The sequence below is a fragment of the Perca fluviatilis genome, chromosome 2, assembly GCF_010015445.1.
Source record: "Perca fluviatilis chromosome 2, GENO_Pfluv_1.0, whole genome shotgun sequence".
In the NCBI taxonomy this organism is placed as follows: Eukaryota; Metazoa; Chordata; class Actinopteri; order Perciformes; family Percidae; genus Perca; species Perca fluviatilis.
Window position 1 is genome coordinate 11,973,832 of NC_053113.1, and position 17,500 is coordinate 11,991,331.

The window sequence follows — 17,500 nt, forward strand, 5'->3', positions numbered from 1 at the left end:
TAAGTTCACCGAGAGACACACGGGAGAGAAGTTGCCTTGTAACCTGTTTTTTCACTCCCCTGGAGTTAACGCGGCCAGTGAGGTATGCATAGTTCTTTTAATGTGTAATTATCATTGTAAAAGCATAACTGTTTGGCGTTTTATTAACAGTCAATCTAACGTTGTGTTGTTTATTATTCATGTGCTATTCTCTGTGAGAATATTCTTATTTCTGTAACTTATGTGATTTCTATGTTTTATTTAGTTCTCACAGCATGTTTGATGGCATCGACGATGACATGATTCAACTAATAAATGCCCGTAGACAAGAACGCCTTGTGTCCGTGTCTGTTAACTGGAGGGAGCTACACTATCCGCAATCGCTCTCCTTGGTTCTGACCAAAAGAAGAGCGCTTTGGAATCTCCATTACGCACCATACCTGGCTGTGCTATAGCGCATCTCTCCTAACCTAAGGCCTATAGACTGTAAAAGTGGTCAGGAATCTAATATTCCCCCCAAAACATAGTTTAGATCTGCTCGTATAACATGAGGCCGAATATTTCCCAATTCTATTTAATTGTTTTAAGTTTTCAACAATATACAAATCAACAACACTGCCCGACAGTTTCAATCAATGCTCGGCCACAGAACTTGTTCATTGACAACGTCATCTGTCATGTAAAACACGACTCAAGTTATTTCCTACCGAGACAAACTGTTACTTTAGTGTGATGATTCATGTTATAGACATGTTTTATAAAAATGAATAAATCACATTAACAAGCCCTAAAGAGAAAACCATGAGGGAAAAACCACTTGACAACAGTAACAAGCTGTTATAGAAATAAAATTGCGCCTGCAGATCTGTAGCGAGTTATGAATCGATTATTTTAATCCATATATCTCATATAACGACATAATACAATACAGGCAGAGTAGCCTTCACATACCTTACTGTTATCCTCTGGCGGTCCTACACAATTAAACTCGCTAAAGCAGAAGAAGTAACCGGATACTTTAGCATGGTTGAGTTGCGGGCTCATCCACGGAAGACAGATCCACATCCACACGGCTATATCCATAGGGGCTATATCATCCACCCGCGAGTCAGAGACAGAGGCACTAGCACCGGCGCCGGTCGCGCTAGCCGCGCTAACATCCTGGGGTGGCAGAGACAAAGATGTGCTAGGCGCTGTGGATCTCAGCTCTCCTTCATCTCCTGGTTGCAGCGATGACTCTGAGACCGCTCGTGCATGTTTAAGGTACCTAAACAACGACTGTTGCAACATTGTCCTTTACTGGAAATGATTTTTACACTCTCACATCACTGGGAGCTAGCCTAGCCTAGCATACCAACAAGCTACATCCAATCCGAACCTCACTGTCTGCTGAACTTGCGCAAAAACATAAAAATAGACATGACCAGTTTTTTAAAATTGTTTTTGAAAACTAAACATTTAGACTATTTTAGCACAAATTATGAGATTATTTGCAGATTTTTAATAATTCTTCATCAAATTATATTAAAAGTTTGTTTTTTTTAAGAAAAGTTTTGGGTGGGCCTGTTGAAAAGTGGGTGGGCCTAGGCCCGTCAGGCCCACCCATAAGGCGGTGCCTGTCCTGAACACACTGTAAAAAAAAACATCTCCTCACTATCTGCTAGCTGTCTGTCCCCTGAACACACTGTAAAAAACATCTCCTCACTATCTGCTAGCTGTCTGTCTCCTGAACACACTGTAAAAAACATCTCCTCACTATCTGCTAGCTGTCTGTCCCCTGAACACACTGTAAAAAACATCTCCTCACTATCTGCTAGCTGTCTGTCCTCTGAACACACTGTAAAAAACATCTCCTCACTATCTGCTAGCTGCCTGTCCTCTGAACACTGTAAAAACATCTCCTCACTATCTGCTAGCTGTCTGTCCTCTGAACACACTGTAAAAAACATCTCCTCACTATCTGCTAGCTGCCTGTCCTCTGAACACACTGTAAAAACATCTCCTCACTATCTGCTAGCTGTCTGTCCTCTGAACACACTGTAAAAAACATCTCCTCACTATCTGCTAGCTGTCTGTCCCCTGAACACATGGACTGTATTTACAGTGCCTTGCGAAAGTATTCGGCCCCCTTGAACTTTTCGACCTTTTGCCACATTTCAGGCCTCAAACATAAAGATATAAAACTGTAATTTTTTGTGAAGAATCAACAACAAGTGGGACACAATCATGAAGTGGAACGAAATTTATTGGATATTTCAAACCTTTTAAACAAATAAAAAACTGAAATATTGGGCGTGCAAAATTATTCAGCCCCCTTCAGTTAATACTTTGTAGCGCCACCTTTTGCGCGATTACAGCTGTAATGTCGGCTGGGGGTATGTCTCTATCAGTTTTGCACATCGAGAGACTGACATTTTGCCCATTCCTCCTTGCAAAACAGCTCGAGCTCAGTGAGGTTGGATGGAGAGCGTTTGTGAACAGCAGTTTTCAGTTCTTGCCACAGATTCTCGATTGATTCAGGTCTGGACTTTGACTTGGCCATTCTAACACCTGGATATGTTTATTTGTGAACCATTCCATTGTAGATTTTGCTTTATGTTTTGGATCATTGTCTTGTTGGAAGAACAAATCTCCGCGCTCAGGTCTTTTGCAGACTCCATCAGGTTTTCTTCCAGAATGGTCCTGTATTTGGCTCCATCCATCTTCCCATCAATTTTAACCATCTTCCCTGTCCCTGCTGAAGAAAAGCAGGCCCAAACCATGATGCTGCCACCACCATGTTTGACAGTGGGGATGGTGTGTTCAGGGTGATGAGCTGTGTTGCTTTTACGCAAACATAACGTTTTGCATTGTTGCCAAAAGTTCGATTTTGGTTTCATCTGACCACAGCACCTTCTTCCACATGTTTGGTGTGTCTCCCAGGTGGCTTTTGGCAAACTTTAAACGACACTTTTTATGGATATCTTTAAGAAATGGCTTTCTTCTTGCCACTCTTCCATAAAGGCCAGATTTGTGCAGTAAACGACTGATTGTTGTCCTATGGACAGAGTCTCCCACCTCAGCTGTAGATCTCTGCAGTTCATCCAGAGTGATCATGGGCCTCTTGGCTGCATCTCTGATCAGTCTTCTCATTGTATGAGCTGAAAGTTTAGAGGGACGGCGGGTCTTCGTAGATTTGTAGTGGTCTGACACTCCTTCCATTTCAATATTATCGCTTGCACCAGGCTCCTTGGGATGTTTAAAGCTTGGGAAATCTTTTGTATCCAATCCGGCTTTAAACTTCTCCACAACAGTATCTCGGACCTGCCTGGTGTGTTCCTTGTTCTTCATGATGCTCTCTCGCGCTACACGGACCTCTGAGACTATCACAGAGCAGGTGCATTTATACGGAGACTTGATTACACACAGCTGGATTCTATTTATCATCATTAGTCATTTAGGTCAACATTGGATCATTCAGAGATCCTCACTGAACTTCTGGAGAGAGTTTGCTGCACTGAAAGTAAAAGGGGCTGAATAATTTTGCACGCCCACTTTTTCAGTTTTTTATTTGTTAAAAAAGTTTGAAATAGCCAATGAATTTCGTTCCACTTCATAATTGGGACCCACTTGTTGTTGATTCTTCACAAAAAATTACAGTTTTATATCTTTATGTTTGAGGCCTGAAATGTGGCAAAAGGTCGAAACGTTCAAGGGGGCCGAATACTTTCGCAAGGCACTGTATATAGCGCTTTTCCCTTCTTCACGACTACTCAAAGTGCTTGAACATAGTACTGGAACCATTCACACACATTCATACACTGTGGCCGAGGCTGCCGTACAAGGTCATCACCAGGTCATCATCAGATAAACACTCACACACATTTACACTCCGATTGGCGCACACATCAGGGCCAACTCGGGGGCTCAGTGTCTTGCCCAAGGACACTTCAACATGGGACTGCAGGGCCAGGGATCGAACCACCGACCTTCCGATTGGCTCTACCACTGACTCCAGCCAATTACCGACAAGAAGGAGTTGGGGGTCGGGGGTGGGGGGTTAGTGCACATGAAGGGGGGTGTGGGGATTGGAGGAGAGAGAAGCGTGAAGAGGGAAGTCAGCTGGCCTCCGTTTTGTTTGACAGTACTTCAGACGTCAACAAGAAGTGACATCACCCAGCATCCCCTAGTGCAGTGTTTCTCAAATGGGGGTACGTGTCCCCCTAGGGGTACTCTGGAGGACTGCAAGGGGTACGTGTCCCCCTAGGGGTACTCTGGAGGACTGCAGGGGGTACGTGTCCCCCTAGGGGTACTTTGGAGGACTGCAGGGGGTACTTGTCCCCTTAGGGGTACTTAGGAGGACAGCAGGGGGTACGTGTCCCCCTAGGGGTACTTTGGAGGACTGCAGGGGGTACGTGTCCCCTTAGGGGTACTTAGGAGGACAGCAGGGGGTACGTGTCCCCCTAGGGGTACTTTGGAGGACTGCAGGGGGTACATGTCCCCCTAGGGGTACTCTGGAGGACTGCAGGGGGTACATGTCCCCCTAGGGGTACTCTGGAGGACTGCAGGGGGTACGTGTCCCCCTAGGGGTACTCTGGAGGACTGCAGGGGGTACGTGTCCCCCTAGGGGTACTCTGGAGGACTGCAGGGGGTACGTGTCCCCCTAGGGGTACTTTGGAGGACTGCAGGGGGTACTTGTCCCCTTAGGGGTACTTAGGAGGACAGCAGGGGGTACGTGTCCCCCTAGGGGTACTTTGGAGGACTGCAGGGGGTACGTGTCCCCTTAGGGGTACTTAGGAGGACAGCAGGGGGTACGTGTCCCCCTAGGGGTACTTTGGAGGACTGCAGGGGGTACATGTCCCCCTAGGGGTACTCTGGAGGACTGCAGGGGGTACATGTCCCCCTAGGGGTACTTTGGAGGACTGCAGGGGGTACTTTGGAGGACTGCAGGGGGTACATGTCCCCCTAGGGGTACTCTGGAGGACTGCAGGGGGTACATGTCCCCCTAGGGGTACTTTGGAGGACTGCAGGGGGTACATGTCCCCCTAGGGGTACTCTGGAGGACTGCAGGGGGTACATGTCCCCCTAGGGGTACTTTGGAGGACTGCAGGGGGTACATGTCCCCCTAGGGGTACTCTGGAGGACTGCAGGGGGTAACGTGACATTTTTTCACTTTTTTCAAAGTTTTTGTCGCTGTTTTTTTTTTAAGTTTGTCACCTTTTTTTGAAGGTTTTGTCGTTTGTTTTTACTTCTTCTTGCCTTTCTTTCTTACTTTTTTCTACTGTCTTTTTCTCTTCGAAGTTTTTGTCACTTTTTTCGAAGTTTGTTGCTTTTTGGTAATTTGTGTCGCCCTAGTGTTTCCTACTCTTTTGTTAGCTAGTTTGGGTCTCTTTTTTTCAAAGTTTTTGTTACTATTTTCGACCTATTTTTTCCTTACTTCCTTCTTTCTACCGTCTTTTTTCGCGTTTTTCCATCAGCATTTAAATGTTTTCCAGGTACAAGGCTGTTGTTTAGTAAATCTATCGCCGACAAAAATTATTTGCGCTGGTTATGGGGGTACATGGTTTAAAACCCCACGTTTACTTTTCATCTTGCGTTTTTAAAAGCAAATCTATTTCATATACCAAGGTTATATTATAGTTTTATATTTTCATGTAGTTTATAGTTTATTTTAGTATTGACTTTTGGATGTCATTATAGTTTAGTTTGAGTTAGTTTTTAAGAGTGTGTTTGCTAGTTTGAGCTTAGTTTCAGTTTTTCAGAAAGGTACGTAGCTACATATAATACTTACAAAATACTTTGTTGGAGAACTGTATAGGAGCCCGACGCGAGTGTCTTTGCTAGTTTAAGACCAGGTGCATTCTGGGCGTGCTGGTCTTACAGGGAGGTGTGTTCAGGTGCATTCTGGGGCGTGCTGGTCTTACAGGGAGGTGTGTTCAGGTGCATTCTGGGCGTGCTGGTCTTACAGGGAGGTGTGTTCAGGTGCATTCTGGGTGTGCTGGTCTTCCAGGGAGGTGTGTTCAGGTGCATTCTGGACGTGCTTGTCTTACAGGGAGGTGTGTTCAGGTGCATTCTGTGCGTGCTGGGCTTACAGGGAGGTGTGTTCAGGTGCATTCTGGGCGTGCTGGTCTAACAGGGAGGTGTGTTCAGGTGCTTTCTGGGTGTGCTGGTCTTACAGGGAGGTGTGTTCAGGTGCATTCTGGCGCTGCTGGTCTTACAGGGAGGTGTGTTCAGGTGCATTCTGCGTGCTGGTCTTACAGGGGAGGTGTGTTCAGGTGCATTCTGGGTGTGCTGGTCTTACAAGGGAGGTGTGTTCAGGTGCATTCTGTGCGTGCTGGGCTTACAGGGAGGTGTGTTCAGGTGCATTCTGGCGTGCTGGTCTTACAGGGAGGTGTGTTCAGGTGCATTCCTTGCGTGCTGGGCTTACAGGGAGGTGTGTTCAGGTGCATTCTGGGGTGCTGGTCTTACAGGGAGGTGTGTTCAGGTGCATTCTGGGCATGCTGGTCTTACAGGTAGGTGTGTTCAGGTGCATTCTGGGCGTGCTGGTCTTACAGGGAGGTGTGTTCAGGTGCATTCTGTGCGTGCTGGGCTTACAGGGAGGTGTGTTCAGGTGCATTCTGGGCGTGCTGGTCTAACAGGGAGGTGTGTTCAGGTGCATTCTGGGTGTGCTGGTCTTACAGGGAGGTGTGTTCAGGTGCATTCTGGGTGTGCTGGTCTTACAGGGAGATGTGTTCAGGTGCATTCTGGGGCGTGCTGGTCTTACAGGGAGGTGTGTTCAGATGCATTCTGGGTGTGCTGGTCTTACAGGGAGGTGTGTTCAGGTGCATTCTGGGCGTGCTGGGCTTACAGGGAGGTGTGTTCAGGTGCATTCTGGGTGTGCTGGTCTTACAGGGAGGTGTGTTCAGGTGCATTCTGTGCGTGCTGGGCTTACAGGGAGGTGTGTTCAGGTGCATTCTGGGTGTGCTGGTCTTACAGGGAGGTGTGTTCAGGTGCATTCTGGGCGTGCTGGTCTTACAGGGAGGTGTGTTCAGGTGCATTCTGTGCGTGCTGGGCTTACAGGGAGGTGTGTTCAGGTGCATTCTGGGTGTGCTGGTCTTACAGGGAGGTGTGTTCAGGTGCATTCTGTGCATGCTGGGCTTACAGGGAGGTGTGTTCAGGTGCATTCTGGGTGTGCTGGTCTTACAGGGAGGTGTGTTCAGGTGCATTCTGGGTCTGCTGGTCTTACAGGGAGGTGTGTTCAGGTGCATTCTGTGCGTGCTGGGCTTACAGGGAGGTGTGTTCAGGTGCATTCTGGGCGTGCTGGTCTTACAGGGAGGTGTGTTCAGGTGCATTCTGGGCGTGCTGGTCTAACAGGGAGGTGTGTTCAGGTGCATTCTGGGTGTGCTGGTCTTACAGGGAGGTGTGTTCAGGTGCATTCTGGGCGTGCTGGTCTTACAGGGAGGTGTGTTCAGGTGCATTCTGGGCGTGCTGGTCTTACAGGGAGGTGTGTTCAGGTGCATTCTGGGTGTGCTGGTCTTACAGGGAGGTGTGTTCAGGTGCATTCTGTGCGTGCTGGGCTTACAGGGAGGTGTGTTCAGGTGCATTCTGGGCGTGCTGGTCTTACAGGGAGGTGTGTTCAGGTGCATTCTGTGCGTGCTGGGCTTACAGGGAGGTGTGTTCAGGTGCATTCTGGGCGTGCTGGTCTTACAGGGAGGTGTGTTCAGGTGCATTCTGGGCATGCTGGTCTTACAGGTAGGTGTGTTCAGGTGCATTCTGGGCGTGCTGGTCTTACAGGGAGGTGTGTTCAGGTGCATTCTGTGCGTGCTGGGCTTACAGGGAGGTGTGTTCAGGTGCATTCTGGGCGTGCTGGTCTAACAGGGAGGTGTGTTCAGGTGCATTCTGGGTGTGCTGGTCTTACAGGGAGGTGTGTTCAGGTGCATTCTGGGTGTGCTGGTCTTACAGGGAGATGTGTTCAGGTGCATTCTGGGGCGTGCTGGTCTTACAGGGAGGTGTGTTCAGATGCATTCTGGGTGTGCTGGTCTTACAGGGAGGTGTGTTCAGGTGCATTCTGGGCGTGCTGGGCTTACAGGGAGGTGTGTTCAGGTGCAATCTGGGTGTGCTGGGCTTACAGGGAGGTGTGTTCAGGTGTGTTCAGGTGCATTCTGTGCGTGCTGGGCTTACAGGGAGGTGTGTTCAGGTGCATTCTGGGTGTGCTGGTCTTACAGGGAGGTGTGTTCAGGTGCATTCTGTGCGTGCTGGGCTTACAGGGAGGTGTGTTCAGGTGCATTCTGGGTGTGCTGGTCTTACAGGGAGGTGTGTTCAGGTGCATTCTGTGCGTGCTGGGCTTACTGGGAGGTGTGTTCAGGTGCATTCTGGGCGTGCTGGTCTAACAGGGAGGTGTGTTCAGGTGCATTCTGGGTGTGCTGGTCTTACAGGGAGGTGTGTTCAGGTGCATTCTGGGTGTGCTGGTCTTACAGGGAGATGTGTTTCGAGGTGCGCTCCGGGGCGTGCTGGTCTTACAGGGAGGTGTGTTCAGATGCATTCTGGGTGTGCTGGTCTTACAGGGAGGTGTGTTCAGGTGCATTCTGGGCGTGCTGGGCTTACAGGGAGGTGTGTTCAGGTGCATTCTGGGTGTGCTGGTCTTACAGGGAGGTGTGTTCAGGTGCATTCTGTGCGTGCTGGGCTTACAGGGAGGTGTGTTCAGGTGCATTCTGGGTGTGCTGGTCTTACAGGGAGGTGTGTTCAGGTGCATTCTGGGCGTGCTGGTCTTACAGGGAGGTGTGTTCAGGTGCATTCTGTGCGTGCTGGGCTTACAGGGAGGTGTGTTCAGGTGCATTCTGGGTGTGCTGGTCTTACAGGGAGGTGTGTTCAGGTGCATTCTGTGCGTGCTGGTCTTACAGGGAGGTGTGTTCAGGTGCATTCTGTGCGTGCTGGTCTTACAGGGAGGTGTGTTCAGGTGCATTCTGTGCGTGCTGGGCTTACAGGGAGGCGTGTTCAGGTGCATTCTGGGCGTGCTGGTCTTACAGGGAGGTGTGTTCAGGTGCATTCTGGGTGTGCTGGTCTTACAGGGAGGTGTGTTCAGGTGCATTCTGGGTGTGCTGGTCTTACAGGGAGGTGTGTTCAGGTGCATTCTGGGCGTTGTTGCTATCTTGAGGCGGCAGGAAGTGATCGCGCCTAAAGTCAATAGTGCAGCATTTCATTGTTATCTTAACAGCGCACACTACTTGTTACACACACAGGGACGCACACTATGCTTGTTACACACACAGGGACACACACTATGCTTGTTACACACACAGGGACACACACTATGCTTGTTACACACACAGGGACACACTATGCTTGTTACACACACAGGGACACACACTATGCTTGTTACACACACAGGGACACACAGCAGCACACACACATGCAGAAGATTACTAATAATAATATTACGGTGCAAATCCTCCATCATAACAGCAATGCTCCAAGGTCCAACCGCGCCTGGCTTTTAAAGGGAATGGGAGATGATCTCTGATTGGTTGATGAATGGGAGATGATCTCTGATTGGTTGATTGCATCTTACGCCCAAAACACACCTCTGATTAATGAAGACACTAAGGACAACCCTTTAGGACCAGTTGCCCGGCGCAGAGACCCTTTTTTTCCACCGTCAAACTAGCAAAAGTGGATTTGGACAGGCCCTGAACACACCTGCGCCGGGCGCTTCACAACGTGCGCCTAGATTGTTAAAATAGGACCCTAAAACTGAAAGTTATTCATCATCCTATTTCATACGGTGTGATCACTGTTACCAACAAAAAGTCAGCTGCCTGGCAGTCCTTTTACCCACAGATAACAACACAGGGCTCAGAAAGAAATGGACCTGTAGACCCATTATGTGATAGATGTAAACATACGCCAGCTACTTCCTATCATATGTTCTGGTCTTGTCCGAAACTTGTTTATTTCTGGTCATCCTTTTTTGAAGTCATCTCTAATGCTTATGCTTATAACATCTCACCCTCACCCTTGGTTGCTATTTTCGGTTGGTTTTCTGATTCAACGGGATCTGCTCCCCCTGGTCATCTACAGAGGGTCATTGCATTTTCTTCCTTATTAGCTAGACGCTTGATTTTATTTAAATGGAAGGCTGCTACTCCTCCATCACACCACCACTGGATCAGGGACATTATGCAGAATGTTAAGCTGGAAAAAATCTGATGTACCCTAAACGGTTCTATCAACAGATTCCTAAGATAACTTATGTGAACAATTTACCTGGTCTGGAACTGGAACTCTGAATGTTTAAACCTGCCCTTGGTCAATCCTGTCGCAACGGATGTTAGGTGCACTCGGTCTGTTGTCTGTGACAAGTCTGTCAGGTTGATTTTAGGTTTGGTCTGTCTTTGTCTTCTTGGGATTGTTTTTCTATGATTATTTGTAAGATAGAGAATATGATTGTTTAATGTAATAACTGGAAATGTACAAATAAAGTGTTTAAAAAAAAAAAGAAAAGAAAGAAATGGACCTCTCTGTCCCCACATCCTCCATCACACCACTACATCATTATCGCTTACTGTAGGTTGTCATGTACTGGTGATCATTTTGACAGTGGTGACATTTTTTTTCATTTTCTACAACTTCCTACTTTGTACCTCCTCTACATCTCAGAGGTAAATATTGTAGTTTTTGCTCCACTACATTTGTCTGACAGCTTTAGTTACAGTGTTTCCTCCCCTCCCTGTCCAGTGAAAACCACGTATCTCCAGATGTGTTGATGTTGAATGTTTGTGATGAACTGAAGGATGAAGTGTTTAAAATAAAGTCTTTAAAAATCCTCTCGGATCAGCTGGAAAATGCATCGTCACAAAGCTGTAAACAGGGCTGTTTTTCTGACACCATGACAAGGTGAATCACAGTTGACAAACATATGATGATCTTATAGAATATGATGCACTGCTGTAGATTAAACTACCCAACAGCATATAAAGGACTTACAATGAGCACAACATTAAACATCTACAGCAGTAAAATGCAGCATACACATTAATGCAGCAGGAATATTAGTCCAGAAACATCAGATATAACAGTAAAAGACTTTGATTACATTTAACTGATGATACTTACATACTTTTACTTCAGCTGAATGCAGGACTTGTACTCGTAGTGGAGTATTTTCAGTGTGGTATTTTTACTCAAGTAAAGGATCTGAATACTTCTTCCACCTCTGCACATAATGCAGAAAACCAAAACATTTCAAACAAGTTTATTTCATTAATATAGCACTTTAAAAGCAAACAGGTTTCGCACCAAAGTGCTTTACAAAGACCCCAAAAAAAAATTGTATACAAGCATAAAACACACATACTGTACATATACATACGCATAGATATGGAGAAAATATAACAAGATTTAAATTAAAAGTTGAAACACAAATTTAAACCTATGAAATCAGATTAAAAAAAAGGAAAAGAAAAACAGTTTGAACACAATACAATAGGGCTGTCCCAAACGATTATTTTTTTAAACGACTAACCTAACGATACATTTTTCGATTAGCGGTTATTTTCCCATTGCTCAATTATTAACAATTTACACAAAATTAATTTCAATAAGGTTCAAATCACTGTTCACTGCACTGCACTACAAAATATAATATGTAGTGCAACCTGAAGCCAGATGTAGGCGATCAATAAAACCACCGAATACAGTCGGTGTCAGGAGGAATACAAAAATAAAAACATCATACAATTTTAGAAATATGTATTCACAATGTATTCAACAATAACACCAGTACAAACAAAGTTTGAAGTCAATCGAGTCACACAGTTGTGTAGATGTCCCAGTATCAATCCACATATGAACCCACGCTTCCTCTCGCTCTTGGTGTTCCTGTGTATTTACTAACCTGTAGTGTTCTCTGTCCTACGGTTGTCTCTGTCATACAGCCATGCCCTGTATCCATACTGCCATGCCCTGTATCCATACTGCCATGCCCTGTATCCATACAGCCATGCCCTGTATCCATACAGCCATGCCCTGTATCCATACTGCCATGCCCTGTATCCATACTGCCATGCCCTGTATCCATACAGCCATACCCTGTATCCATACTGCCATGCCCTGTATCCATACTGCCATACCCTGTATCCATACTGCCATGCCCTGTATCCATACAGCCATGCCCTGTATCCATACTGCCTGGCCCTGTATCCATACTGCCATACCCTGTATCCATACTGCCATGCCCTGTATCCATACTGCCATGCCCTGTATCCATACTGCCATACCCTGTATCCATACTGCCATGCCCTGTATCCATACTGCCATGCCCTGTATCCATACAGCCATGCCCTGTATCCATACTGCCATGCCCTGTATCCATACAGCCATGCCCTGTATCCATACAGCCTGGCCCTGTATCCATACAGCCATGCCCTGTATCCATACAGCCATGCCCAGGGGTGCGCTTGCGACTTACAATGACTTACAAAGATACATAACAGCTACAAGTGTATGCACTATACAGGATTTACCCTATCATACTTTATCGACAGGAACTGATAGGTCAAACAGCAAACAGACAGCCACAAATAGTCGATAAACAAAGCATCAGGCTGTCTTTGACATTTCACATGAACAACGGTTAAAGTTACTCAGGCTACCGAAGAATACCATAATTCCTCCGTTCAATTAGACCTTAGCGACGCACCCCAAGCTTCCTTCCTTAACAAACAGCCATGTATATATCAGCTCTTCCAGTCCCTCCACTGCTGGCCGTTCCAATTTAACGGGAGAGAGAGGAGCGAGAGGGGTAAGGAGGATCATCTTCAGCCAGAGAGGATGTTATTTCTTCAGCTTCTTCTTGCGTTGTCACCCCCCGGTGGGAGGTGTGCTAACTAACAGGGCTTTCAGCAGGTGAATCGGTCGTGCTATTAACGTCATCGCTACACAGTTTCTTAGTAAAACCAAAATTAATTAAACGGTTTTCTTTTTGCCATGGCTATATGATGCTAACTGCAGAATGGATTTCAAGGACTTTGCTCGCCGATTAATGGCCTCCAACGTTTAGATTTTTTCTAGGAATCTTTGAGTTAACACGTACTAAACAGGAGTTGAATTTGCAGCGCAGCGCCGCCACGCTTTGATGCTCATAACAAGAACAGCATGTATAGTATATCATATAGTATGTATACTATAGTATAGTTATCTTCATTGAAGTGAATTAGGTTCAAATCGCCGACATGCATGAATGATATTTTTGCAGTTTTACACATAGGCCTAATAATCCACGATGATCACATGATCATCATGGATTGACACATCATGGATTGACACATTGTCAATATTTTTAGAGACCCCATTATAAAGATATAATATCAAGAATTGTTTTCAAAATGTTCAGTACACCACAACGCCTGACAACAAACAGCTGGGATGTACCGTAGGTAACGAACTACTGTAGTCTACATCGACGACCGTTCGTTTCCGGGATTGTTCGGGCGCTGCAGGAAATTTCGCCAGATGTCCGTCACCTTTCTCTGACTGTGGTTAGCTGCTCCTCAGATCTCTGCAGGGTGAACCCAGACAGCTAGCTAGACTACCTGTCCAATCGGAGTTTTCTCAGAGTCCCAGGATGCTGTGTGGACTAGCCAGAACCTTCCTCCGCAGCCCTGTGGAGGAAGGTTCTGGCTATGCGAGACTACTAAGAAACCGATGATAAAAAGATATTGTGAAATTCTCTTTCTGTCATTATAATCTTCTTCTCCTGCCCCTCCCCGGGTTGGAAACGTCTTCTTTAAACCTCTTCAATCTCCTCGACCTGAGCTCCTCGGGACTCACCTCCTCCTCCACGGGGTGTCCCGTTTCTCTCCGCCTGCTGCGTACTAAAAAAATCCAAAAATCAAACATTCAATTCGTGCGTTTTGTCAATTTGTGCGTTTTTGCCTCATATTTATGGTAACTTTAAAGCGCCCATATTATGCTCATTTTCAGGTTCATAACTGTATTTTAAGGTTGTACCAGAATAGGTTTACATGGTTTAATTTTCAAAAAACACCATATTGTTGTTGTACTGCACAGCTCTCTCTCACTGCTGCAGATCCTCTTTTCACCTGGTTTCTGTTTTAGCTACAGAGTGAGACCTCTTTTCATCTTCTTCTTCACTACTATCTTTGATTGCACTCGCACATGCTCAGTAGCTCAGATGTAGAGCATGTCAGCTAGCTAACTCTAGAGACAGTAAAAGAAAGCCTGTTTCTCCAACTTTGGTCAGTTACAAGGCAGGATCAGCTGGGAGACTTCTTCTAAATGAGGGCGCACATGTAAGTAGTTCTTTTGTAGATTATGGTGAACTTGTGTGTGTTGTAGCAGTGCTTTGCTATTGAGAACGACGTAGCATGCTAGGGTTAGCGTTAGCCGGCTAACGCTAACGCTACGAGCTAACGGTTGTGGTTAGCCAGCTCATTTCGGACTGTGACGGTTTTGAACAGCTCACTAGGAGACTGAAGGCAGGACACATTCAGAAACAGTATCTCACTCAGAACACCATGGATGGATTTATTTCAAAGTGTGTATGTGTGTGGAAGCACCAGAGACACAAAAGAACACCCCAAATACCAGAAAAAGTGTTTTTTTCATAATATGGGCACTTTAAACTAGAGATGGTCCGATACCATTTTTGCCTCCCCGATACCGATTCCGATACCTGGACTTGCGTATTGGCCGATACTGACACTCAAACCCCCATCCCTATCTACTACACTTGCACTAACCTACATCCTGGACTTTTACATTTGCCCATTGCACATACTATCTATTCTTTGCAAACTCTGGAATCAACTAGGGGTGGGAATCCCCAGAGGCCTCACGATACGATATCATCACGATACTTATGTCACGATACGATATTATTGCGATTTTAAACATATTGCAATATTCTGCGATATATTGCAATGTATTTACCTTTTTTCCAACTTCAAATTTTTCCCAATTTCAAATGATGTCCTACTACTATGATGTATACTACTATCTCTGTATGGATGTGATATGATATAACAGCTGTATACTACTGTCCCTGTATGGATGTGATATGATATATAACAGCTGTATACTACTATCCCTGTATAGATGTGATATGATATATAACAGCTGTATACTACTATCCCTGTATGGATGTGATATGATGTATAACAGCTGTATACTACTATCCCTGTATGGATGTGATATGATGTATAACAGCTGTATACTACTATCCCTGTATGGATGTGATATGATGTATAACAGCTGTATACTACTATCTCTGTATGGATGTGATATGATGTATAACAGCTGTATACTACTATCCCTGTATGGATGTGATTTGATGTATAACAGCTGTATACTACTGTCCCTGTATGGATGTGATATGATGTATAACAGCTGTATACTACTATCTCTGTATGGATGTGATATGATGTATAACAGCTGTATACTACTATCCCTGTATAGATGGGATATGATTTCTATCTTTGTTGTACGGCCAGGCTCAATGAATGTCGCAGAACTTTATCTTATTATCCAGTTTGACAGTGAGTCATAGCGGAATAAATAAAATAATTTAAAGTAGATTTTCTTCGGGGCTACAGTAAATTACGTGGTATCGGAATCGCAGAATAAACTCCAGTACTTTGCCGATACCGATACAGGAATTTTAGGCGGTATTGGAGGTTTTTTTCCCCCCATACTGGGATCGGTATCGGAAAACATCTCTACTTTTAAACAGATTGCCTGGATAATGTTTTGTTCAGCAACCACCGTCCCGTTATTGCTATCTTTCTGTCTTACCTCTGTCATTCAGACTTCTTCTGATCAACATTTCTATCTGCTTTTCCTCCGTCAGTCCTGCGACATAAGACTCTGTATATTCGGATGCATCATCGGCAGTATGATCTTCTGCAGGCTGTGGATCATCAGGTGGAGACATAAACACAAATGTTTTATGAATACTATTAGAGACTTTGCCTTTCAGATCACGTATCGAGCATTCCCGATATCCATTCATTCCTTGATAGCATTGTACTTCCAAAATGATCAGCACAACAAGTCCAACAAACCATACAACAATATGTGTTGTTTATTCCTACCCTTTAATACGATCCACAGGAGCGTTTTCTATCCTCATATCTAAACCGGAGAACGTACAGTCTATAGCCTAGAAATCTAGACGCACACTAGTGGCAGCTAATTTAATTTGCAGCCACGGGGGGTCTAGGCACTCTCCGTTGGCTTGCGAGCTGGAAAAAACAAACTCTAGTCAGGCCAATCACATCGTGTATAGAGTCGGTGGGCGGGGCTTATGGCTGCTGCTGCTGCTAGTGAACAGTGGTCTTCTGGAAGACTTGGAGTTCAGCTTTTCTTTGAGAAAAGACCAAAGAACGGCACAGAAGTCATTCTTAAAAAAGGAAGATGTGTTCGGAGTTTTGCCGACTGGATATGGCAAAAGTTAAAAGTTTAACCTACCAACTAGCTTTTCATTCCTTCTTCGTTGCTCTGCCTGGTTGTAGCGCTATCCTATTGCGTGCAGAGGGAATTTGAAAGCCAACCGTTTATCCCGCCCCTCGGATTGAGCTCCGTCAATAGTGAGTTCCTGCTCTGGCTTGTCAGGCTAGTTTGTTTATGTTTTAGGGTTCAAATCAGTTACTTCACTTCTGGTTAAAGTGATGGTTCGGAGTAATTTCACCTTAGGGTCCTTTGCACCATGACCTCGAGCCAAACACCCCCCCAGAAGCTTTTTTCACCTGGGTCTAACATTGGGAGAGTTAGCGTAGAGTAGCGTTAGCCGCTGAATAGCTTAGCGCAGGGGCTAATGGACCCACGTTTGTATCTTGTAAGTTACCCCACTAATAATGCCCGAAATGATACCAAACTTCTACAGTAGTACAAATAGGTTATGCTCTCATAAAACGATGGATTGTAAAGTTTGTAAGTACACCAGAAGTTTATGTAAATAACACTTGCCTGCTGGCTTCTGCTCTCTGCTGTTGTTGCTGCTGTAAGACGAGTGCTTAGGGCCGTCTACAAATTACAACACCAAAAAGAGATGCAACAAAAATATTTTTTAATTTAACTTATTTTTTAAAGTAAGTGCTGTAGTATAACTAGCAGGAGACAAGTAATAATTGAGGTAAGTTTGGAGACATTACGTTATTTAATCATTAAATTAATAAATATTTTTGTTGCATCTCTTTTCGGTGTAGTAATTTGTAGACGGCCCTAAGCACTCATCTAACTGCAGGTAGCAGCAGCAGCAACAGAGAGCTGAAGAGAGCAGGCAAGTGTTCATAAACTTCTGGTGTACTTACAAACTTTCCAATCCATCGTTTTATGAGAGCATAACCTATTTGTACTAGTGTAGATGTTTTGTATCATTTCGGGCATTATTAGTGGGGTAACTTACAAGATACATCACTGGATCCATTAGCCCCTGCGCTAAGCTATTCAGCGGCTAACGCTACTCTACGCTAACACACACAAACACACACACACCGGCGCAATTCTGACATACTTTCCACACTCCGTGTCCGCGATTGACTATCGC

The 17,500-nt window shown here is 45.3% G+C and overlaps 1 protein-coding gene across 1 annotated transcript in view; it reads right to left on the minus strand.

The window, feature by feature from the left end:
- Positions 1 to 12,583: 12,583 nt before the first annotated feature.
- The window catches only part of LOC120550316 (rhomboid-related protein 4-like), a 20,017-nt gene continuing 15,100 nt past the window's right edge, over positions 12,584 to 17,500 (minus strand). The window contains exons 10-11 of the mRNA XM_039787154.1: positions 15,748 to 15,862; positions 12,584 to 13,808 (exon numbers count right to left, since the gene is read on the minus strand). Of these exons, the coding sequence (XP_039643088.1) occupies positions 13,675 to 13,808; positions 15,748 to 15,862 (249 nt within the window). The 3' untranslated portion in view covers positions 12,584 to 13,674. The remainder of the gene's footprint in view (positions 13,809 to 15,747; positions 15,863 to 17,500) is intronic.